This window comes from Diabrotica virgifera, chromosome 8 (genome assembly GCF_917563875.1).
Source record: "Diabrotica virgifera virgifera chromosome 8, PGI_DIABVI_V3a".
In the NCBI taxonomy this organism is placed as follows: Eukaryota; Metazoa; Arthropoda; class Insecta; order Coleoptera; family Chrysomelidae; genus Diabrotica; species Diabrotica virgifera.
In genome coordinates, this window is record NC_065450.1 from 115,568,238 (window position 1) to 115,586,749 (window position 18,512).

General features: G+C 37.3%; 1 protein-coding gene across 2 annotated transcripts in view; it reads left to right on the plus strand.

Moving 5' to 3' along the window:
* LOC114338020 (glypican-6) overlaps positions 1 to 18,512 on the plus strand; it is a 475,036-nt gene that overhangs the window by 422,774 nt on the left and 33,750 nt on the right. For both annotated transcript variants that reach the window (XM_050658787.1, XM_028288596.2), the window contains exons 2-4: positions 326 to 469; positions 13,352 to 13,909; positions 16,313 to 16,644. In XM_050658787.1, the coding sequence (XP_050514744.1) occupies positions 326 to 469; positions 13,352 to 13,909; positions 16,313 to 16,644 (1,034 nt within the window). The remainder of the gene's footprint in view (positions 1 to 325; positions 470 to 13,351; positions 13,910 to 16,312; positions 16,645 to 18,512) is intronic.

Below are 18,512 nucleotides of genomic sequence, written 5' to 3' on the forward strand. Positions count from 1 at the left end.
GTACCAGCTAAATATTCCATGTATCCCAAGATACAGGCAAAAATGCATGGGTACTTGGTGCTTACAGGACAATCCTTAAGGTAGGGTTTGGGTTTGGTCAATACTTTAAAATGGAGAGTAAGAGCTTTTTTAATTGTGAAATCTATATGTGCCAAATTGTCGTAACATAATTTATTACAACGAGCTAGTTCACTAAACAATGTACAAATTTCATTCAGAGTTAATTCAATAGACAATGAAAAATAATTATCCAAATGTGAAATGTGTATATCGTTCCATCGATTGTTTGGTTTCTAATAGTTAATAGATATTTTTTTTGTTTCAGGGGACCTATGTGGCCAATCCTGTTGTACAAAAGAAGTAGAAAGAGATGCGTACAAATTTAATCAATTGTTTGTAGATAAATATATTAAAAATTCTGTTTCAAAGATATCTTCAATTATAGAAACGAGAGCTAGAAAATTTGATGGTAAGTATTCGTTTAGATTTTGTATTATTAATATTTGATTTTAAGTTATATGTTTATATGGGATTGATCCACAATTACTGGTGTAATAAAAATTACATTTTTAATTAACTAGTGTTTCGATTTCCACTCTGGAAATCATGCTCAAAAAATATTCTAAAAATTCTGGGAATATTGTATAACCTACATTATTATTTGTTATTAATACATTTGATCAGTGGCGGCCGGTAAGGGTCGGCAGTGCCGACCCACACATTTATAGATATAGATTTTTTTAATATTTGTATCTGTGAAGTAAAAAAAATCTGTCAGATAATACAGACTAAATTTTATTCTTGGTTTTTAAAAGGATTTGATCAATCCGAGCGTTAAGTGATCCCTGAGCATAACAGACTTCTCAAAAAATGAATGATCCGAGCCATTCATCTGACTTTTCGGCTAGCCGTCCCCAACTCATCCGTAGCTTGACGATTTACACGTAAAACTCAACGAAATAACACGCCGATGAGCAAGCGAACATACATTCTCTCCGTAGGCATTAAGCGGCAGGTACGGCACATTTAAATCTGCCGGTCGGTGTTTCATTTGGGAGCATCGGCAGAAATTGTCAAAAATAATCACGCCGTTTTACGTCGTTTAATTGATATTGTAATTTTTTTAAGTTGTCAGGAATTATCATTTAGTGGACATGATTGATCGAAGCATTTGTTAAAAATCAAATTAATTATAGAGAATTAATAAAATTGCTTTAAAAATATTTACTTTCTGATTCGAAGTGTATTCGTAATACAGAATGAACTAATACATATAATCAAATAGTTACATTTTGAATAAAGTTATTGAATCTGAGATTTAGAAAACCATTTGCTTTTCGCTGGAAGTAGATGAAACTTTAATTATCATGTCATTCACAATTATCAATTATTGTTGTTCGATACGCGATACGTGGTAATATTTATGAGAGGTTTTTAGGTTTTAGAGACATGAGTAAAAGCAATAAGACAGAATATATTTTTGGTGTTTTAAAGAACAGATTAAAATTTTTTGGTATCAAAAATAAATTGGTAGGGCAAACTGGGGCAATCTTATGACGGCGTTGCTGTGATGTGTGGTGAATTGAATGGTCTCCAGGCAAAAGTTAAAACTATTGCATCACAAGCTTTATTTACTCACTATTATGCGCATATAATGAATTTAGTTTTGCATGATACGTGTAAAAAATAAAGAATATCGTCTTTTCTTGCCAGTTTAGCTCACCTAAACGGATTACTGCTTTAGAACAAATTTGTTTCGAAAAAAAAGCGAACAGTTTGTCCGACGCGATGAAATTTTAAATCTCGGTTAGTTTTAACTAAGCAGATTATCTCTGATAGTTTTAGTATCTGTAGCAGATTTTCGAGAACAGCTTTTGGAAGTTTTTGATTTTATTATCGAAGGCGACGATTTTGAAAGTGGCGATACCTCGATCCGTGAAGCAATCGGTTTGAGAACTTTATTAAATAATTATTCAATATTCTTTTAAATATTTTTAAGACAGAGTCTGCCCAAGATATTCATTGTTGTTCAAAATCAGTCAACTGACATTATTTATTCCAAAAATAGAATACGAAAGCTGGTGCAAAATCTCAGAGATTTTCGTAATGATAGTAGTTTCCAATATATACGCAGTGGCAATTATTTGGATTCGCTTGAAATTTCCGAACCATCCCAAAAAAGACAACGACATGATACATATCTCGAAAAACGAGTAGGTATATCTTGAAATTTTGGATACCTACTATTATATGCAAATAGATACTCGTTTTTCGAATTTTGAAGATTTGCAAATTTTTGACCTCTTTGACGATTCAAAATTTAAAAGTTACCTTCGCCAAAGAATTTCCAAGATATTTATCATTACAAGTTAGTTACTTAAAAATTATGCCGATCCAAATATTTTCAGAAAGTGGGATAAGTTACAAAATATGTATGTATAATTCTATGTAGTAAGTACTGCAATTCAGTACAACAAACTGTTCATCAATTTTCTTATTACCACCAATTTCTGCCTCAAATAAACGGGATTTATCTTGTCTCAAAAAGAATCAACACGTATTGTCGAAACACCATGAAACAAAGAGAATGTCAAGTACATCAAATAAAAAAAAAAACAAAAAACAACAAAATCTCCTATGATGATTTAAGCCTTTTAGTTTGATGGTATACCTATACGAGGAGACAAAAAACCTCGCCGACCCTGTCTCCAAGGCCATGAGCCGCCACTGCATTTGATGTATGTCTTTTCAAAACTTGACATATTCTGCCTAAATCTTACAGACCATAGCAAGTGTGATTTAAAAAAAAATGTTTGAGGTTATATTATTACCCTGGGGTATCAAATTCTGTCTGTTTTTTTTGTGTTGTGTGTGTAGTTGGTTTTCTTGACCGTGGCCATGGACTTAATCCATTAGCCGATTAGCCGAACTGATTTTGCTCTAGATTCTAGAGATATCTTAACATTGACTATGGTTTTTAACATACTATCTACCGTGATAATAATGATTTACACTTCAATATTTATTTACATTTGTAGTAATTATTATTTATTATAATACATTATAATAATAATGTTTATAATTATTATTTTTTGTTGTATTTTTTTGTTGTTGATTTTTTTATTTATCTTTTTTATATATTTTTTTTATATCATTTTCTTCATTTTATTTATTTATTTATTCATTTTTTTAACGATAAAGGAAGTCAACGAAGAACGCAATTGCTCAGGAGTCTTTGAGAGCTTTGGAGGTGGAGTTTTTTGTGTTATTTTGTATTAATTTTTTGTGAAATCAGTATCACAGATGTGCTTGTATAAATAGAGTTTTTTTTTAAATTTTGAGAATAATGTGTTTTCGTGCATTGTGTGTTGCATATGTACTGTGTATGAGATTGTTGGATTTGTTCTTCGACTTCCTTTACTCCGGTATTGTTGATATGTTCTTGTTGTTGATTTTTTCTTTTAGTATTGGCAACCAAAGCCTACTGCATTCTACTGATCGGTTTGCTATATATTTATGTTTCTTAGTTGAGTAGGCTGAGGGCTGTTTCTTTGATATTTCTCATTTTCATGTCTGTTTCTTTCATGATTATTGATGCATCTTTCCATTGTACTCTGTGCTCGTTGTCCCAGGCATGTTCGCATATCTGGGATTTCTCGAAGTTTCTGTTCTTGATGTATGTTTCATACTCGTTTACCCTGACACTTAGTGGTCTTGCCTACGTGGTTCTCCCACGTACAAATTGTTGCTTTCATATGGTATTTAAAGATGCAGTTTTTGCATCTTTCTTGTGTGTTGTTGGGTTTGGTTTTTGTCAGGATAGATCTCCATGTCTTCCAGTCAAGACAAATCCTAGATGTATTCCAATATTCTTTACAATTTTTTTCCATTGGTCTCTATCTTCAGCTGCTCTAAGACTGCTCTAAGATTTTCGCAGAATGAATTATAGATTAGGAAAAGTATTGGGTTCTTTGCGAATTCAAGGAACAGTTTCTTTTCGTTGGAAATGTTGGCCGTGGAATCGATTTCGCTACTGATACATAGAATAAAGCTTGGTTAGATATTTGAGACATATTGACTGTTTGCTGCTATTGACTGCTATGCCACTGCTAATGTAGTCAAAAGCAATTACGTTTTTATCTTGAAATTATACCTAATTTAGCTTCTATGTACCTATTATGGTAAATATGTATTTACTATAAATGTATTTTTCCATTGAGATGTAAAATTATTTGATAGTAACAATTAATATCCCATGAGCCGAGCTGGTATATTTTATATCGGTCAGTTTTAATCTTTGCGCCGACTTGGGACATTTTTAAAAGTCCTTCCTGTTTATTGGGCCGAGATAGACACTGCAGTCTTAGAGTGTTGGTTGTTTTGAATATTGTTGTCATATTGTACTTGTTTCCTATCCTTTTCAATTTTTCTGATAAGCCCATTACATATTATATGGTATTGTTGCCATCTTCGAATCTCTTCTTGTGAGTATCTCTGGAATGTTTGTGGTGATTTGTTGTTTCTTGTCTTCAATCTTGTGGAATTCCTTGTTTATAAATGACAACGAGTAGTCATTTTTTGTCAAATTCTTTGTTAGCAGGTTTTTTCTTCCTGAAATGCATTTTCTTTGGTGGAGGTGCTTCGGGCCCTATCATATAGGTATCTCATGTAGGTGATTTTAGCGCGGCATTTGGTCGCTAAACAATGTACATACTGCCTTGGCCTCATGGCGTTGCCTCATGTTACTCACACGGCCTATATTACTGATGATGTTCCGCGATATTTATAGTCTTGTCCCGGTGTCCTATCAGTTGGTAATAATCGGTATTGGAATTATTATTCCAACTGGAGAGAAGTGTAGTATTATTATTGTAACGTGACTAGTGTAATTACTTCTAATTACAATAAAACCAGCGGTTCGTAATTTATATACGACTTTATTTATATAAGTTACAGACGAATTTATCTTATACACTAAACTTATTCACAAAATATGCCCGTATTTATACCCAGTTGTTATTCTGGAACAATCGACTCCCATCTCGAGCTATCGGCTTGTTCCGCCTACGTGACGTACCTTCCAGAATTCTCCGGCGAGGCCTAGCACATCCGATTACGTCATTCTCGAGGTGTTTACTGTTATACGGGGATCGGCCAAGCTTTCTCTTCCGCTACACTGCTCCCCTCTTAAGATCTGAGCGTCTCGATCAGCAACTCTAAATGAAGGCCCAGGATGGCGGAATCTACACGACTCTCCAGCTCTGCATACACCCTTCAAGAAGAAATAACAGTCTACTGTCTTTGAAAGGTACGACATCTTCGGGTTCATGCAACACACAGTGATTTGTACACCAGTTCCTCTGAAGACCACTTCAAGCATGCTTCTCACAATCTTCCAATCCAGATTTTCTACTGCATGGCCTATTTTTGGTAAAGCCAAATTTTTGATGTCATAATTACACACGATTTTCTTCAAATTAGTTAGAGCACGCCATATGTTCTCGTAGCTTGGCGTGTCCGTATAAGACTTTCTGGTCACCATATACAGCAAAGATCGAGGACCATCTTCCAATCGCAGTACTCTTCCAATTTTAGGCTGCTGATTTCTTAACTCGTCCAGGCGGCCGAACTTTCTATTGAATACGGACGATATTCCTTTAGTCATCTCGAGGTCTTGGGCAACACAGTGGGCCAGAGAGACGTTTTCTGGAACACCAAACAGATCTTGCTGAACTTCTGTGGTCACGCCGAATCTAGCACTCTTTCTCGCTGCGTAATTTGACATAAATTGATTAAAACTTGGCTGTGCGACATCTTTCATCTCCTGTTGGAGGACTCGTGCTTCTTCTGTTTCATTTGAGCCAGCATATGGTGCAAGACGATTTATGTGAATAACTTTTGGTTTACCGTTTGGCAACTTCTTAATTCTATATATTACGTCATTTATTTTCTTTTTAACTTCATATGGACCTTCCCATTGTCTTTGCAGTTTAGGACATAAGCCTCGACGACGTTGCGGATTATAAAGCCAGACAAGATCACCTACTTCGAAGCTTTCATTCTTGCATCGAGAATCATATTGATCTTTCATTCTGTCACTGGCTATCTGGATGTGTTGTCGGGCAAGTTCATGAATGTTGTTCATTCGTAATTTCAGGCGGTCAACGTAGTCTTCGCCTGCAACATGTTCCTCGGAAGGTCCGCAGCCAAACTCTAGGTCGCAGGGCAACCGAACTTCACGACCCAACATCAGGCAGGTTGGTGTTTGACCTGTAGTTTCATTTACGGCCGAGCGGTAGGCCATCAGGAATAAATGAATGTGTTGGTCCCAATCTCGCTGATGTTCAGATACAACTTTGGACAAGTGTTTACCCATCGTTCGGTTCATCCTCTCGACCATCCCATCTGATTGAGGATGCAGGGGTGTTGTTCTGGTCTTATTGGCACCAATCAATTTACAAACGTTTTGGAAAAGAGCTGACTCAAAGTTTCGCCCTTGGTCGGAGTGGATCTCCAAGGGAACACCAAATCGGCTAAAGAATTCTTTAACAAGTACCTCTGCAACGGTAGCAGCTTCTTGATTTGGTAATGCATAGGCCTCAGTCCATTTTGTAAAATAATCCATGGCTACCAGGATGTATTTATTTCCAGCATCGGTTTCTGGAAATGGACCTGCAATGTCGATAGCTACTCTTTCCATAGGACTTCCAACATTGTACTGTCTCATGGGTGCTCTCTTTTTACCAACCGGACCATTACCGGATGCACACAGTTCACATTTTCGGCACCATCTTCTTACATCATCTTTACAGTTCACCCAATAGAACCGTTCTCGAACCTTTTGCAGAGTCTTCGTAATACCAAAGTGTCCACCTGATGTACCGTCATGCAACTGACGCAATACTTCTGACACTTTACTTTTAGGTACAATCAACTGCAGCTTAGATTCTGTACCATTATCGTTCTCAAAGGTTCTGTACAGAAGATCATCTTTTAGTACCAGGCAATTCCATTGGCTCCAGTAGGCCTTGACTTCTGGACTACATGCACTAATGTTCTGCCAACTAGGTCTTTCACCTTGCCGCATCCAATCCAATACTCTTTTTATACATGGATCATCTTCTTGGGCGTTTTGTAACTGTTGGGGCTGCCATTGCTCATTAACTACGGTGGTTCGTCTCACGGGGCAAAATCGTTCCTCTAGTTTGGCACAGTGATTACAATTTGCACTGCATGGTCGTCTCGAAAGGGCATCAGCATTTGAATGAACTCTTCCGGCCCTGTGTTCTATCTCATAATCATATTCTTGCAGTCGTTCTAACCATCTTGCCATCTGGCCCTCTGGATTACGGAATTGTATGAGCCATTTTAGAGCAGCGTGATCTGTTCGAAGAAGGAACTTTCTGCCGTACAAGTATTTATGGAAATGTTCGCAAGCCTTCACTACACCCAGCAGTTCTCTTCTGGTAACGCAATAGTTTCTTTCTGGTTTCGACAGGACTTTGCTGAAATAAGCGATGACTTTTTCCTGTCCATCCTGGATTTGTGAGAGAACAGCTCCTATGGCACTGTTGCTAGCATCGGTATCCAAAACAAATTTTCCTGCCTGTCCCGGGTAGCTTAATATCGGTGCACTGATCAGAGCCCTTTGTAGTTGTTCGAAAGCTTTTTGACACTCCTCACTCCATGTATATTCTTTGCCCTCCTCCGTCAACTTTGTTAGGGGCTTGGAGATATTGGCAAATCCTTTGACAAATCGTCGGTAATATGTACATAGGCCAAGGAAACTTCTAATTTCATGTTTATCTTTTGGTACTGGCCAATCTTTAATTGCTTCAATCTTTTCAGGATCAGCTGTTACACCATTACTCGATACAATATGTCCCAAATACTTAACTTCTCGTCGAAACACGTGACATTTCTTCGGACTTAACTTCAAGTTCGCTGCCCTCAATCGTTGAAAGACTTCTATTAGATTCTTGGCATGTTCATCAAAGGACCTTCCAACCACAATTACATCATCCAAGTAAACCAGGCATGTTTTCCATGTTAGACCTCTTAAAACTGCCTCCATTAATCTTTCAAATGTGGCAGGGGCATTACATAAACCAAACGGCATAGCCGTAAACTGCCAAAGCCCTGATCCTATCGAAAATGCGGTTTTCTCCCGATCGGCTGGCTCCATGTCTACTTGCCAATATCCACTTTTTAAATCGAGTGTGGAAAACCAACGAGAACCGGAGAGAGTATCCAATGTATCGTCTATTCTGGGCAAGGGATAACTATCTTTTTTTGTTACCGCATTGAGCTGGCGGTAGTCGATACAAAAACGCGTTGAACCATCTTTCTTCTTTACCAGAACTACTGGTGATGTCCATGGACTGTTCGATGGTTCAATTACCCCTTGTTTGTCCATATCCTTGATAATCTCTTCGGCTTCATCTCTTTTCGCAAATGGAAGTCGTCTAGGCCGTTGTCTGATTGGCTGAGCGTCTCCGGTATTTATTTTATGCATTACTATGCTTGTTTTGCCCTTATCCTTCTTATCAATAGCAAAAACATCTTGATACTCTATCAGCATAGACGTCACTTTTTCCGTTCGTTCATGATCAAGATCTTGGCATCTTTCAATGATCATCTCAACAAGCTCCTTTGGATACTTCGCCTTCGATGATTTCTCATTGGTATTCACAGAGCAAATTGAAGCCACGGGAACACACTGCCCGATCAAAGCTCCTCTACTTAACTTGATAGCAGTTTCCCTTAAATTCATAACTCTTACAGGGATCGCATCTCGAACTTTTACCAAAGTTTTCGCCGTTAGGAACTCGACATTATCCACATCTTCGACCATCCTTAAACTTCCCTCTCGGCAGTGTCCATCAAGCATGGTCATCAGAATTTTCTCACTATTACCGGGTATGGTTACGTCGCATGTAGTAAGTAAGCGGATGACATCTTCTTTGTCGTCGTGAAAGGGCAACTCTTCACCATTGATCTTGAGAACTCCATTTTGAACATCCAATATTGCCCCCACTTTCCTTAGTACGTCCATCCCCAATATGAATTCGTCGGAGATCTCGGCAATTAATACTTGATGTTCAACTGTGGTCTGGCCAATGGATAAGTACTGACATATTAGCCTCGCCATATGTATTAATTAGCTCACCAGTCGCTGTTCTAAGCTTTACTGTTGCAGGTGATAATTTATTGTGGTCTCGTACTACATCTGGACGTGCGATAGTTCTCGTTGCACCCGTATCCACCAAAAATGATCTACATCTATTATTGATACGACCTTCGATGTATAAGTTGTGGATTCCACCGGAGGACGTAAGGTTGACAGTTACTATGGGGGCTCTAGTTCTCGAGGTCGGCAGTTGCCCCTTGGTGTCGACCCGCTCTAGTTTTCCGACGGCTGTACGATCTTCTTACAATTACGACGAATGTGGCCTACGTCTCCACAATTCCAACATCTAGGCTCGCGTCTCTTTGGCATCTGATTACTTAATACTCTCCGTATCATTTCCTCCAGACGTTCATCGTTGTGTTCGTCACTTTCTTCAATAGTTCTTACTCTATGGCCTCGTGAAGTTTGACTAGCCGTTTCGTGTTCCAATGCAATAGCAAGTGCTTCATCTAAAACTTTCGGCCTTGCTAGTCGTAAAGCTTTCTGTAGTTCACTATCTTTCAGCCCATTGACGAAGGTGTCTACTGCAATTTCTTCTAAAACGCTGTCTGGCACCTCTGGATAAGCCAACCGCACCACACGAGCCACATCTGCTTCAAATTCTTGCAGATTCTCACTTGCTCGTTGACTTCTACTTCGCAGTTGTGCTTTGTATACTTGTTGTAGATGGGCATCTCCATAGCGTTTTTCTAGACGAGTGAACAAGGTCTGGTAACAATTTTCTTGACCCTTAGGAATTGATCTTAATATATCTGCAGCATCACCTCGCAAAGCAGCAGTCAAGGAAACAGCCTTTTCCTGTTCGGTCCAATGATTGGCGGTCGCAATAGCTTCAAATTGTCTAAGATATATGGACCAAGAGGACGTTCCATCGAATGGTGGTAATTTGAATCTCATATTATGCGACGTTTCGTCTCTCGGTAGTTCATCTTTCACTACCGGATCTAACGCTGCTGCATTAACTGATGGTTGTACTTTTGTATCGGTTATCATGCTCTCTAGTTGTTTGATCTTTTCTTCTACGGTCTCTACACTTTTCTGCATCTTATCGAATGTTCTAGAAACTTCTTCAAATTTCTCGTCATTCTGTCTACAAACGTCTTTAATTACTTGAGAAACACTTTCAAATTTCTCGTCGCTTTTTCTACTAACTTCTTCAAGTTTCTCGTTGTTCTTTATAGAAGTTTCATCGATCTTTTGAGAAATGGTTTCGAATTTCTCATTATTTATCTTAGAAATATCATTGATCGTTTGAGAAAGACTTAGACTTATCTTAGACGTTTCATCGATCTTTTGAGAAACACTTTCAAATTTCTCGTTGTTCTGTCTACTAACTTCTTCAAGTTTCTCGTTATTCTGTCTACTAACTTCTTCAAGTTTCTCGTCGCTTCTTCTAGAAGTTTCATCGATCGTTTCAGAAACAGTTTTTAATTTCGATAAGATTACTTGTTCTGCTGACTGGAAGTGGAACGTCTTTGGGTCTTCTCCGTTCTTCGTGAGGACATCCTCGAGTCGTGCTTGTAGGACTATCTTGAGCCCACTGCTGTCCAGATCCCGTTCCTCGAGCTGTTCACGGAGCTGTTTTACTGTAAGTTCTTGTAGCAACATCTTTGGTCGGCACGCACGTACTTTCCAAAATGTCTTTTAACAGTCTTTCCGAATACCGAACAATCAACACTTTAACTATTCCCGACGAATAAAGTTCAAAAGTCTTTTAAAGTCTCTCTGTAATTCACTTATTTATATCGCACTAAGTTAATCGAACACCGACACCAACTGTAACGTGACTAGTGTAATTACTTCTAATTACAATAAAACCAGCGGTTCGTAATTTATATACGACTTTATTTATATAAGTTACAGACGAATTTATCTTATACACTAAACTTATTCACAAAATATGCCCGTATTTATACCCAGTTGTTATTCTGGAACAATCGACTCCCATCTCGAGCTATCGGCTTGTTCCGCCTACGTGACGTACCTTCCAGAATTCTCCGGCGAGGCCTAGCACATCCGATTACGTCATTCTCGAGGTGTTTACTGTTATACGGGGATCGGCCAAGCTTTCTCTTCCGCTACATTATCATACCAATGAGATTCATATCTTATTTGGATGCGATGTTTAGAATTTCATATCATTGTACAATTTGTTCGCTTATAATATATAGTAAATAGCATTTCTTAATCAGAAAATATAACATCCAGCTTTTCTTTTAATCAGTGGCGGATCCAGAAATTTTGTTTGGGGGGAGGGGGGTCATGGGTCTTGAGAATGATTTAATTACCTATCTCTGATGCAACGTCACTTAGTCTTACCAACCCTAGGATACGTGGGTTTACAATTATGGGGAGGGGGTCATGACCCCCCCGTGACACCCACCTGGATCCGCCAGTGCTTTTAATTGAAATAATTCTATAGTATCCTACAGAATCTGTCTAAAATATGTTAGTCCCCTTTTACATTTGTCATGTATTTTGTTCATTCTATATAATAGGTATATCACACATCCCGTTCTAAACCGTAACAACTCAAAATATTAAAATTTTACCGGAGACCGAAAACAAAATATCTGCTTTGATATTTTCTAATATATTTTTTATTTTATTTAGTATACATATATAAAAAATATTTGTTGAAAGAAAATAACAACTAAAAAACGACATTTTGAGTCGAAATAATACTTACAGTTTTCCTCAAAAAATTTGATTAACGGCACTTTTCCCAAAAGAAACGTTAAAACACATTGGTGTTACATGGTCGCATTTTGAAAATACTTTTTTAATGCATTTTCACTGGAAACTAGCGCAACTTCTTGTCACAGGTTCGAATGATACTGTTTTTACCACCGGACCATGAGTTTTAATTTTTAAAATGAATAAAAATAAATTTCGACTACGAGTCAGGATTCTGTTAACCGAGATACGATAGTACCAAGCGGCGCCGCTAGGAGGAGCACTCCATCAATGCGTCTCAGAATACTTTAACGAAACGTGGTCATTTTGTACTCTAAACCGAGTAAGGTATGAAAAAGAAAAGAAAATAATCGTTTTCGTTTTGATTCAATTCGAGTCTCTTGCCATCCTCTGACACCGTGTTTCGGGGTCCCTACCCCTTATCAAAGAGGCTATGCAAGTAGACTGAATTGAATCATCTCGAAACGAAGAAGAACTGCATATATTAAAATATCTGCAGCAGAGTGTGGTTAGACTGTCCTCTAACGGGGAATGACAAAATGAATAAAAATAAATTTCGACTACGAGTCAGGATTCTGTTAACCGAGATACGATAGTACCAAGCGGCGCCGCTAGGAGGAGCACTCCATCAATGCGTCTCAGAATACTTTACCGAAACGTGGTCATTTTGTACTCTAAACCGAGTAAGGTATGAAAAAGAAAAGAAAATAATCGTTTTCGTTTTGATTCAATTCGAGTCTCTTGCCATCCTCTGACACCGTGTTTCGGGGTCCCTACCCCTTATCAAAGAGGCTATGCAAGTAGACTGAATTGAATCATCTCGAAACGAAGAACTGCATATATTAAAATATCTGCAGCAGAGTGTGGTTAGACTGTCCTCTAACGGGGAATGACAAAATGAATAAAAATAAATTTCGACTACGAGTCAGGATTCTGTTAACCGAGATACGATAGTACCAAGCGGCGCCGCTAGGAGGAGCACTCCATCAATGCGTCTCAGAATACTTTAACGAAACGTGGTCATTTTGTACTCTAAACCGAGTAAGGTATGAAAAAGAAAAGAAAAGAATCGTTTTCGTTTTGATTCAATTCGAGTCTCTTGCCATCCTCTGACACCGTGTTTCGGGGTCCCTACCCCTTATCAAAGAGGCTATGCAAGTAGACTGAATTGAATCATCTCGAAACGAAGAAGAACTGCATATATTAAAATATCTGCAGCAGAGTGTGGTTAGACTGTCCTCTAACGGGGAATGACAAAATGAATAAAAATAAATTTCGACTACGAGTCAGGATTCTGTTAACCGAGATACGATAGTACCAAGCGGCTTGATGGAGTGCTCCTCCTAGCGGCAGTGCTCCTGTGCAGTATTTTATAAACACCGTATGTTTCATGTAAATAAGTGATAAATATACTCTCTAGTTATTTATTTTATTATATATTAATATTTTTGTTTATCTTTTTAGACCAATTTCAAGGAATGATGAAAACATCGAAAAAAGAATTTCACGACATGTTCGAACGCACGTACGGTAAAATCTACCTCAAAAATTCCGATGTCTTCAGTGACTTCTTCGACGAATTAGAAACATATTACAAAAAAGGCTCAGTCAGGCTCTCGGAGACCATGGATACATTTTTCGGCATCCTTTACCAGAGAATGTTTACTGTTATCAATGCTCAATACACTTTCGATGAAGGTTACCTCGACTGCGTCTCTAGCCACATGCAGGAAATGAAGCCTTTCGGAGATGTCCCCCATAAACTTGGAGTGCAACTCAGGCGTTCGTTTGTGGCCACCAGGACATTTTTTAAATCATTGATGAAGGCTGCGGAAGCTGCCGATAGACTCGGGGAGTTAAAAGTGGGTGAAGAATGTTATAGGGAGAGTGCGAAAATGAGGTATTGTGGCATTTGTAAAGGTGAAGATGGTGGTGTGCCGTGTTCTCCGTATTGTATTAGTACGATGCAAAATTGTTTGAAGTATCATACAGAGGTATCCAGTTATTGGGACAATTTGATTGGTAAGTCCTATTAAATATTATTTTGTATTAATTGAGTTGATTTAATTCATTTATGCTTCTTCATCTTCCTCAGCTTTTCCCTTTCCAGGGGTCGCTGTTCCGTACTCTTCTTCGCCATTCATTTCTGTTCATCGTGTCTTATTCACCTAAATATACTCTTAGTCCTCTGCCATACAGTCCTTCCATTTCTTCCTCGGTCTTCTACCTCTCCTTCCATAAACTTCTAACAGCTCTTTCCTTCCTCCCAAATATTTTTTAATTCTACGTCTAACGTGACCAAATAAAACCATTGCAGTCTTTGTTCAGGAATCTTTTTGTAAGACTGTAGTTTTCCCGGGATTTCCCTAATCAAATCGTTCCTGAAGAACTGGAGACTTAAGCACAATTTGGCTTCAGAAATGGACTGGGAACCCGGGACGCACTCTTTGCACTAAATGTATTATTGCAGAAATGCCGAGATCAAAGGAAAGACGTCTTTGCTGTATTTATTGACTATGAGAAGGCCTTTGATCGAGTCCAACATCACAAATTAATTAAAATATTAAAGGATAAAGGAGTTGATAGTCAAGATGTACGAATCATAGAAAAATTATACTGGCGTCAAACAGCGACAGCTTGCATAAATGGAAAATCAACAGAAATATGCAAAATACAAAGAGGTGTCAGACAGGGTTCTATACTGTCCCCACTGTTATTCAATTTGCGCTGCATAATTTGGAATGGGGTGTGAAAGTTAATGGAATTCTGAAAAAGACAATCAGATATGCAGACGATACAGTTATTTTAAGTGATGATATGAATGGATTACAACACCTTTTAAATGCCATTGACACAGTGGGAAGAGAGTTTGGCCTAAACATAAACTGTTCAAAAAAATACATGGTATTTAGCCGTTTGGCCCATCAAGAATCACGGTTATATGTTGATGGTCATATAATTCAAAGAGTACCCAGTTTTAAATGTCTTGGTTGCCATATTACTAAACAACTAGATCCAGATAAAGCGCGGGACTCCACTTGCGATTTTCTAGTCGCGCGATTGTTTTATCGCGAAGATTGAATACATTGTTTGTTTCAAATACAAGTCGATCAACGATTATTTAGTCGCAAATGGATTGACTCGTATTTGAAACAATGTGGTCAATCTTCGCGACAAAACAATCGCCCGACTACAAATCGCAAGTGGAGTCCGGCAAGAGATAGTAAAATGTAGAATCGAGATAGCGCGCACGACATTTTTAAAAATGAGGTCATTCTTCTGTAATGATAACTTGCAACTTTAACTTCGAAAGCGCATGATTAAATATTACATTTGGTCAGTCCTCTTGTATGGTGTCGAAATATGGACATTAAAAATATCCACCATTAATCGTTTGGATGCCTTTAAAATGTGGCTGCACAGGCGTACACTGAAAATACCATGGACGGCTATGTTGACAAATGTGGCAGTCCTTAAGAGAGCAAATACTGCCAGCTACTTGATAACATAAAATATAGAAAGATGGCCTATTTTGGACACGTAGTAAGGAGAGACCGGTATAATATTCTTCAACTTATGATGGATAAAATCGAAGGAGGCAGAGGAATTGGTAGAAGGCAGGCCTCTTGGTTGAAGAATATCAGGGAGTGGACAGGAATAAAGAAAGCAGAACAACTATTTAGAATAGCTCGAGACAAAGACAGTTTCGCCATGTTAATCGCCAACGTCAAGGAGACTTGATAGGGCGCGTTAAGAAGAAGTTGAACCGAATTTAAAAGTGAATACATATATATATATATATATATATATATATATATATATATATATATATATATATATATATATATATATATATATATATGTATATAACAAGACTAATGGGCAGGGAATTGCAAGATCTTTAAAACGATATCTAATTTGACCCCAATTGTCATTCAAAAGTGTTATGGTGATTCTTAACCTGGCTTGGGCGCCAAAGTAAAATAATCGAAAATACCGGAAAAAATGATTCCACTTAGCATTTTTTACGGACTATTCCTTCGGAGATGGTCCTAAGCTTCCTCCCTCCTGTCAGAAACTTTGATAAATTTATCACTTCTCGTCTACAAACATACAAACAGGACAGCATAAGTTAACTAAAATTATATCATTATCAATTATTTCTGTCCTTAGCTTAAATTATTCTTCGATTTATTGATTCTGAATGTCAATGTCATATACATATGTATAACATTCATATTTCTGGTTTATGACACACTTTTTTTCGAAAATGTGGATACGCATATTTCATTTTTATTGAAAAGTTGTTTCAATCTTCTAATTAACTGAATTTATTTTCCTGTCTAACTTTGTTACTTCGTAAACCCTAGTTTTGCTCTTTCTATCAACATAATAATAAGTAGTAACATCATGCTTGGTTTTTAGATGCTATTGACAAGGTTGGTGATAGACTGCTTGGCCCATACAACATAGAAATAGTCGTGGAGCCCCTTAATATTAAAATCTCAGAAGCAATCATGAACTTTCAAGAAAGTGGTACGGAGGTTTCCAAGAGGATTTACAGTCTTTGTGGCAAACCGAATTTTAGCAGACCAAAGAGGCAAGCGGATTACCCCGATGCTTCCCAAGAAGGACCTACAACGGAAATAAAGATTGAGCCAATGAAAATTCCTGGTAGGAAGAAACATAAAAAGACGATGGCGCCCGTGGAGAATACATCCTCGCCATTGGAAAAAATTATTACTGATATTAAACAGGTATGTTGAAAATTTAAATAAGTATCTATTTTATAAGTACGATATATATATGTAGCCTCAGCAGGGTGATTGTCTGGTCAAATTGATACAGCCCCACGAATGGAAGCCATTTTATGATACACGACAAATTAGATAAACATAAAGATATACTTAGATTTGACAAAATTCGTGCTACATAATTTTTTATTACCTCGGAAGCTCTAGTCTCAGAGATTTAAGGAAGTGGATTCTTTAATAGATGTTATGTTATATACACTTATTAGCTTAGAAAAATTAAAAAGATAGAAAAATCGAAATAAGGATGTAAAATAAAAATAAAGAAAAAATAAAATATTGGGCGCCATTGGTTACCTAAGGGAAACCAAACTTTATACAAAAAAAAGTAGAAATAAAACAAAGAAAGATAAATCAAAATAAAACAAAGAAACATAGTCAAATAAAATGATATACATAATATACAAAATATTATAATGTAACTTACCTCCTTTACTTTATACTCAAAATTATATATTCAGTCAATTTTTTATTGTTCTTACGATTCAAGAGAGAAGGAAAGAAATAATAAATTTATATGTTGAAAATCAAACATTATTTAGCAAACAGCAAATTGAACAATTTTTTAAACAGACAGACAAGGTTTTTTCCAACCAATAAAAAACTACATAAGAAACAGAAGTACAGTCGGAAAAATGAAAGAATACCCATGAACGAACATATAAAACACGCTGTATTTTCCTGTCACCGTGTCACAAAGAAAATTGTCCAGTGCAAGTACATGTAACAATAATTATTACATGTACTTGCGCTGGCCAATTTTGTGTCTGACACGGTGACAGGAAAATACAGCGTATTTTATATGTTCGTTCATGGGTATTCTTTCATTTTTCCTACTGTATTTCATATCATAAATGGAACCCATCTCTCTTCATAGTGGTATTTTGACATTTTTGACCATAGCTCCGAAGATGGCTTTATAAGCCGAAAGCGCTCAGCTAAGAATTATTAATTTTACACACTTCAAAAGTACACTTCTCCCCCCTTTTACCTGTTGACTTCTCTAAGCTCTCTCTTGATCCTTCTAAACTTGGGCTCCTTCTCCCAAAAAAAAGAAGTTAGCTCCTACCTTGACCAATAGCGACCATACCAAACATTTCTCTGTCATGATTTTTGCTTTCTACCAATACGGACTCGTTATCTTTTCAATAACAAGATTCCTAAGTTCTCACGAAATGCCTGACTCATACTATCCCGTTAGTTTTTGCGAACTCAATATTTAATGGTTCTACTAAAAACATCGGCTTATCTAGCTTGAGCCTTCTTGTTCCAATACACATACAATAGGTTTTTTGTCTGTAAATATCATAAACCTTTATACTCTAGTCTGCAAATGCCATAAAAACCTTTTATCTTGCAAACTACAACACTGCAGGGGTTCTTCCTCTAGATATTTGACTATCTAGGAAAAAGGATTCTAGTCTTCACTTTGCGTGAGATAATATAAACCAAATCCGGACAAACCGTCGATAAAAATATTCCACTGAGAGATTTATAGCTTTAGCTTCTTGGCGGTAAGTTTCCAGGCAAGCATTACGTGTACAAGCAAAAACAACTACGTCACATTTCAAAGAAACGGAACGATAAATAAAATTCGTAATATTCATCATTGTGGGAACGTCGAATTGACAAAACTCACACTATGCGGAAGATCAATATACAGGGCGTAGCGCAAGTGTTACAACTGTAAACTGGGTCGGAATTTCAAATATTTAGACGGTAATTTCGGGACTGTTTCAAAATTAGTCTTACAGCTGACTTCAGCTCCTCTATCTGGTAGACATTTTACAGTTTTTGTTCCCTAAACTTATGAA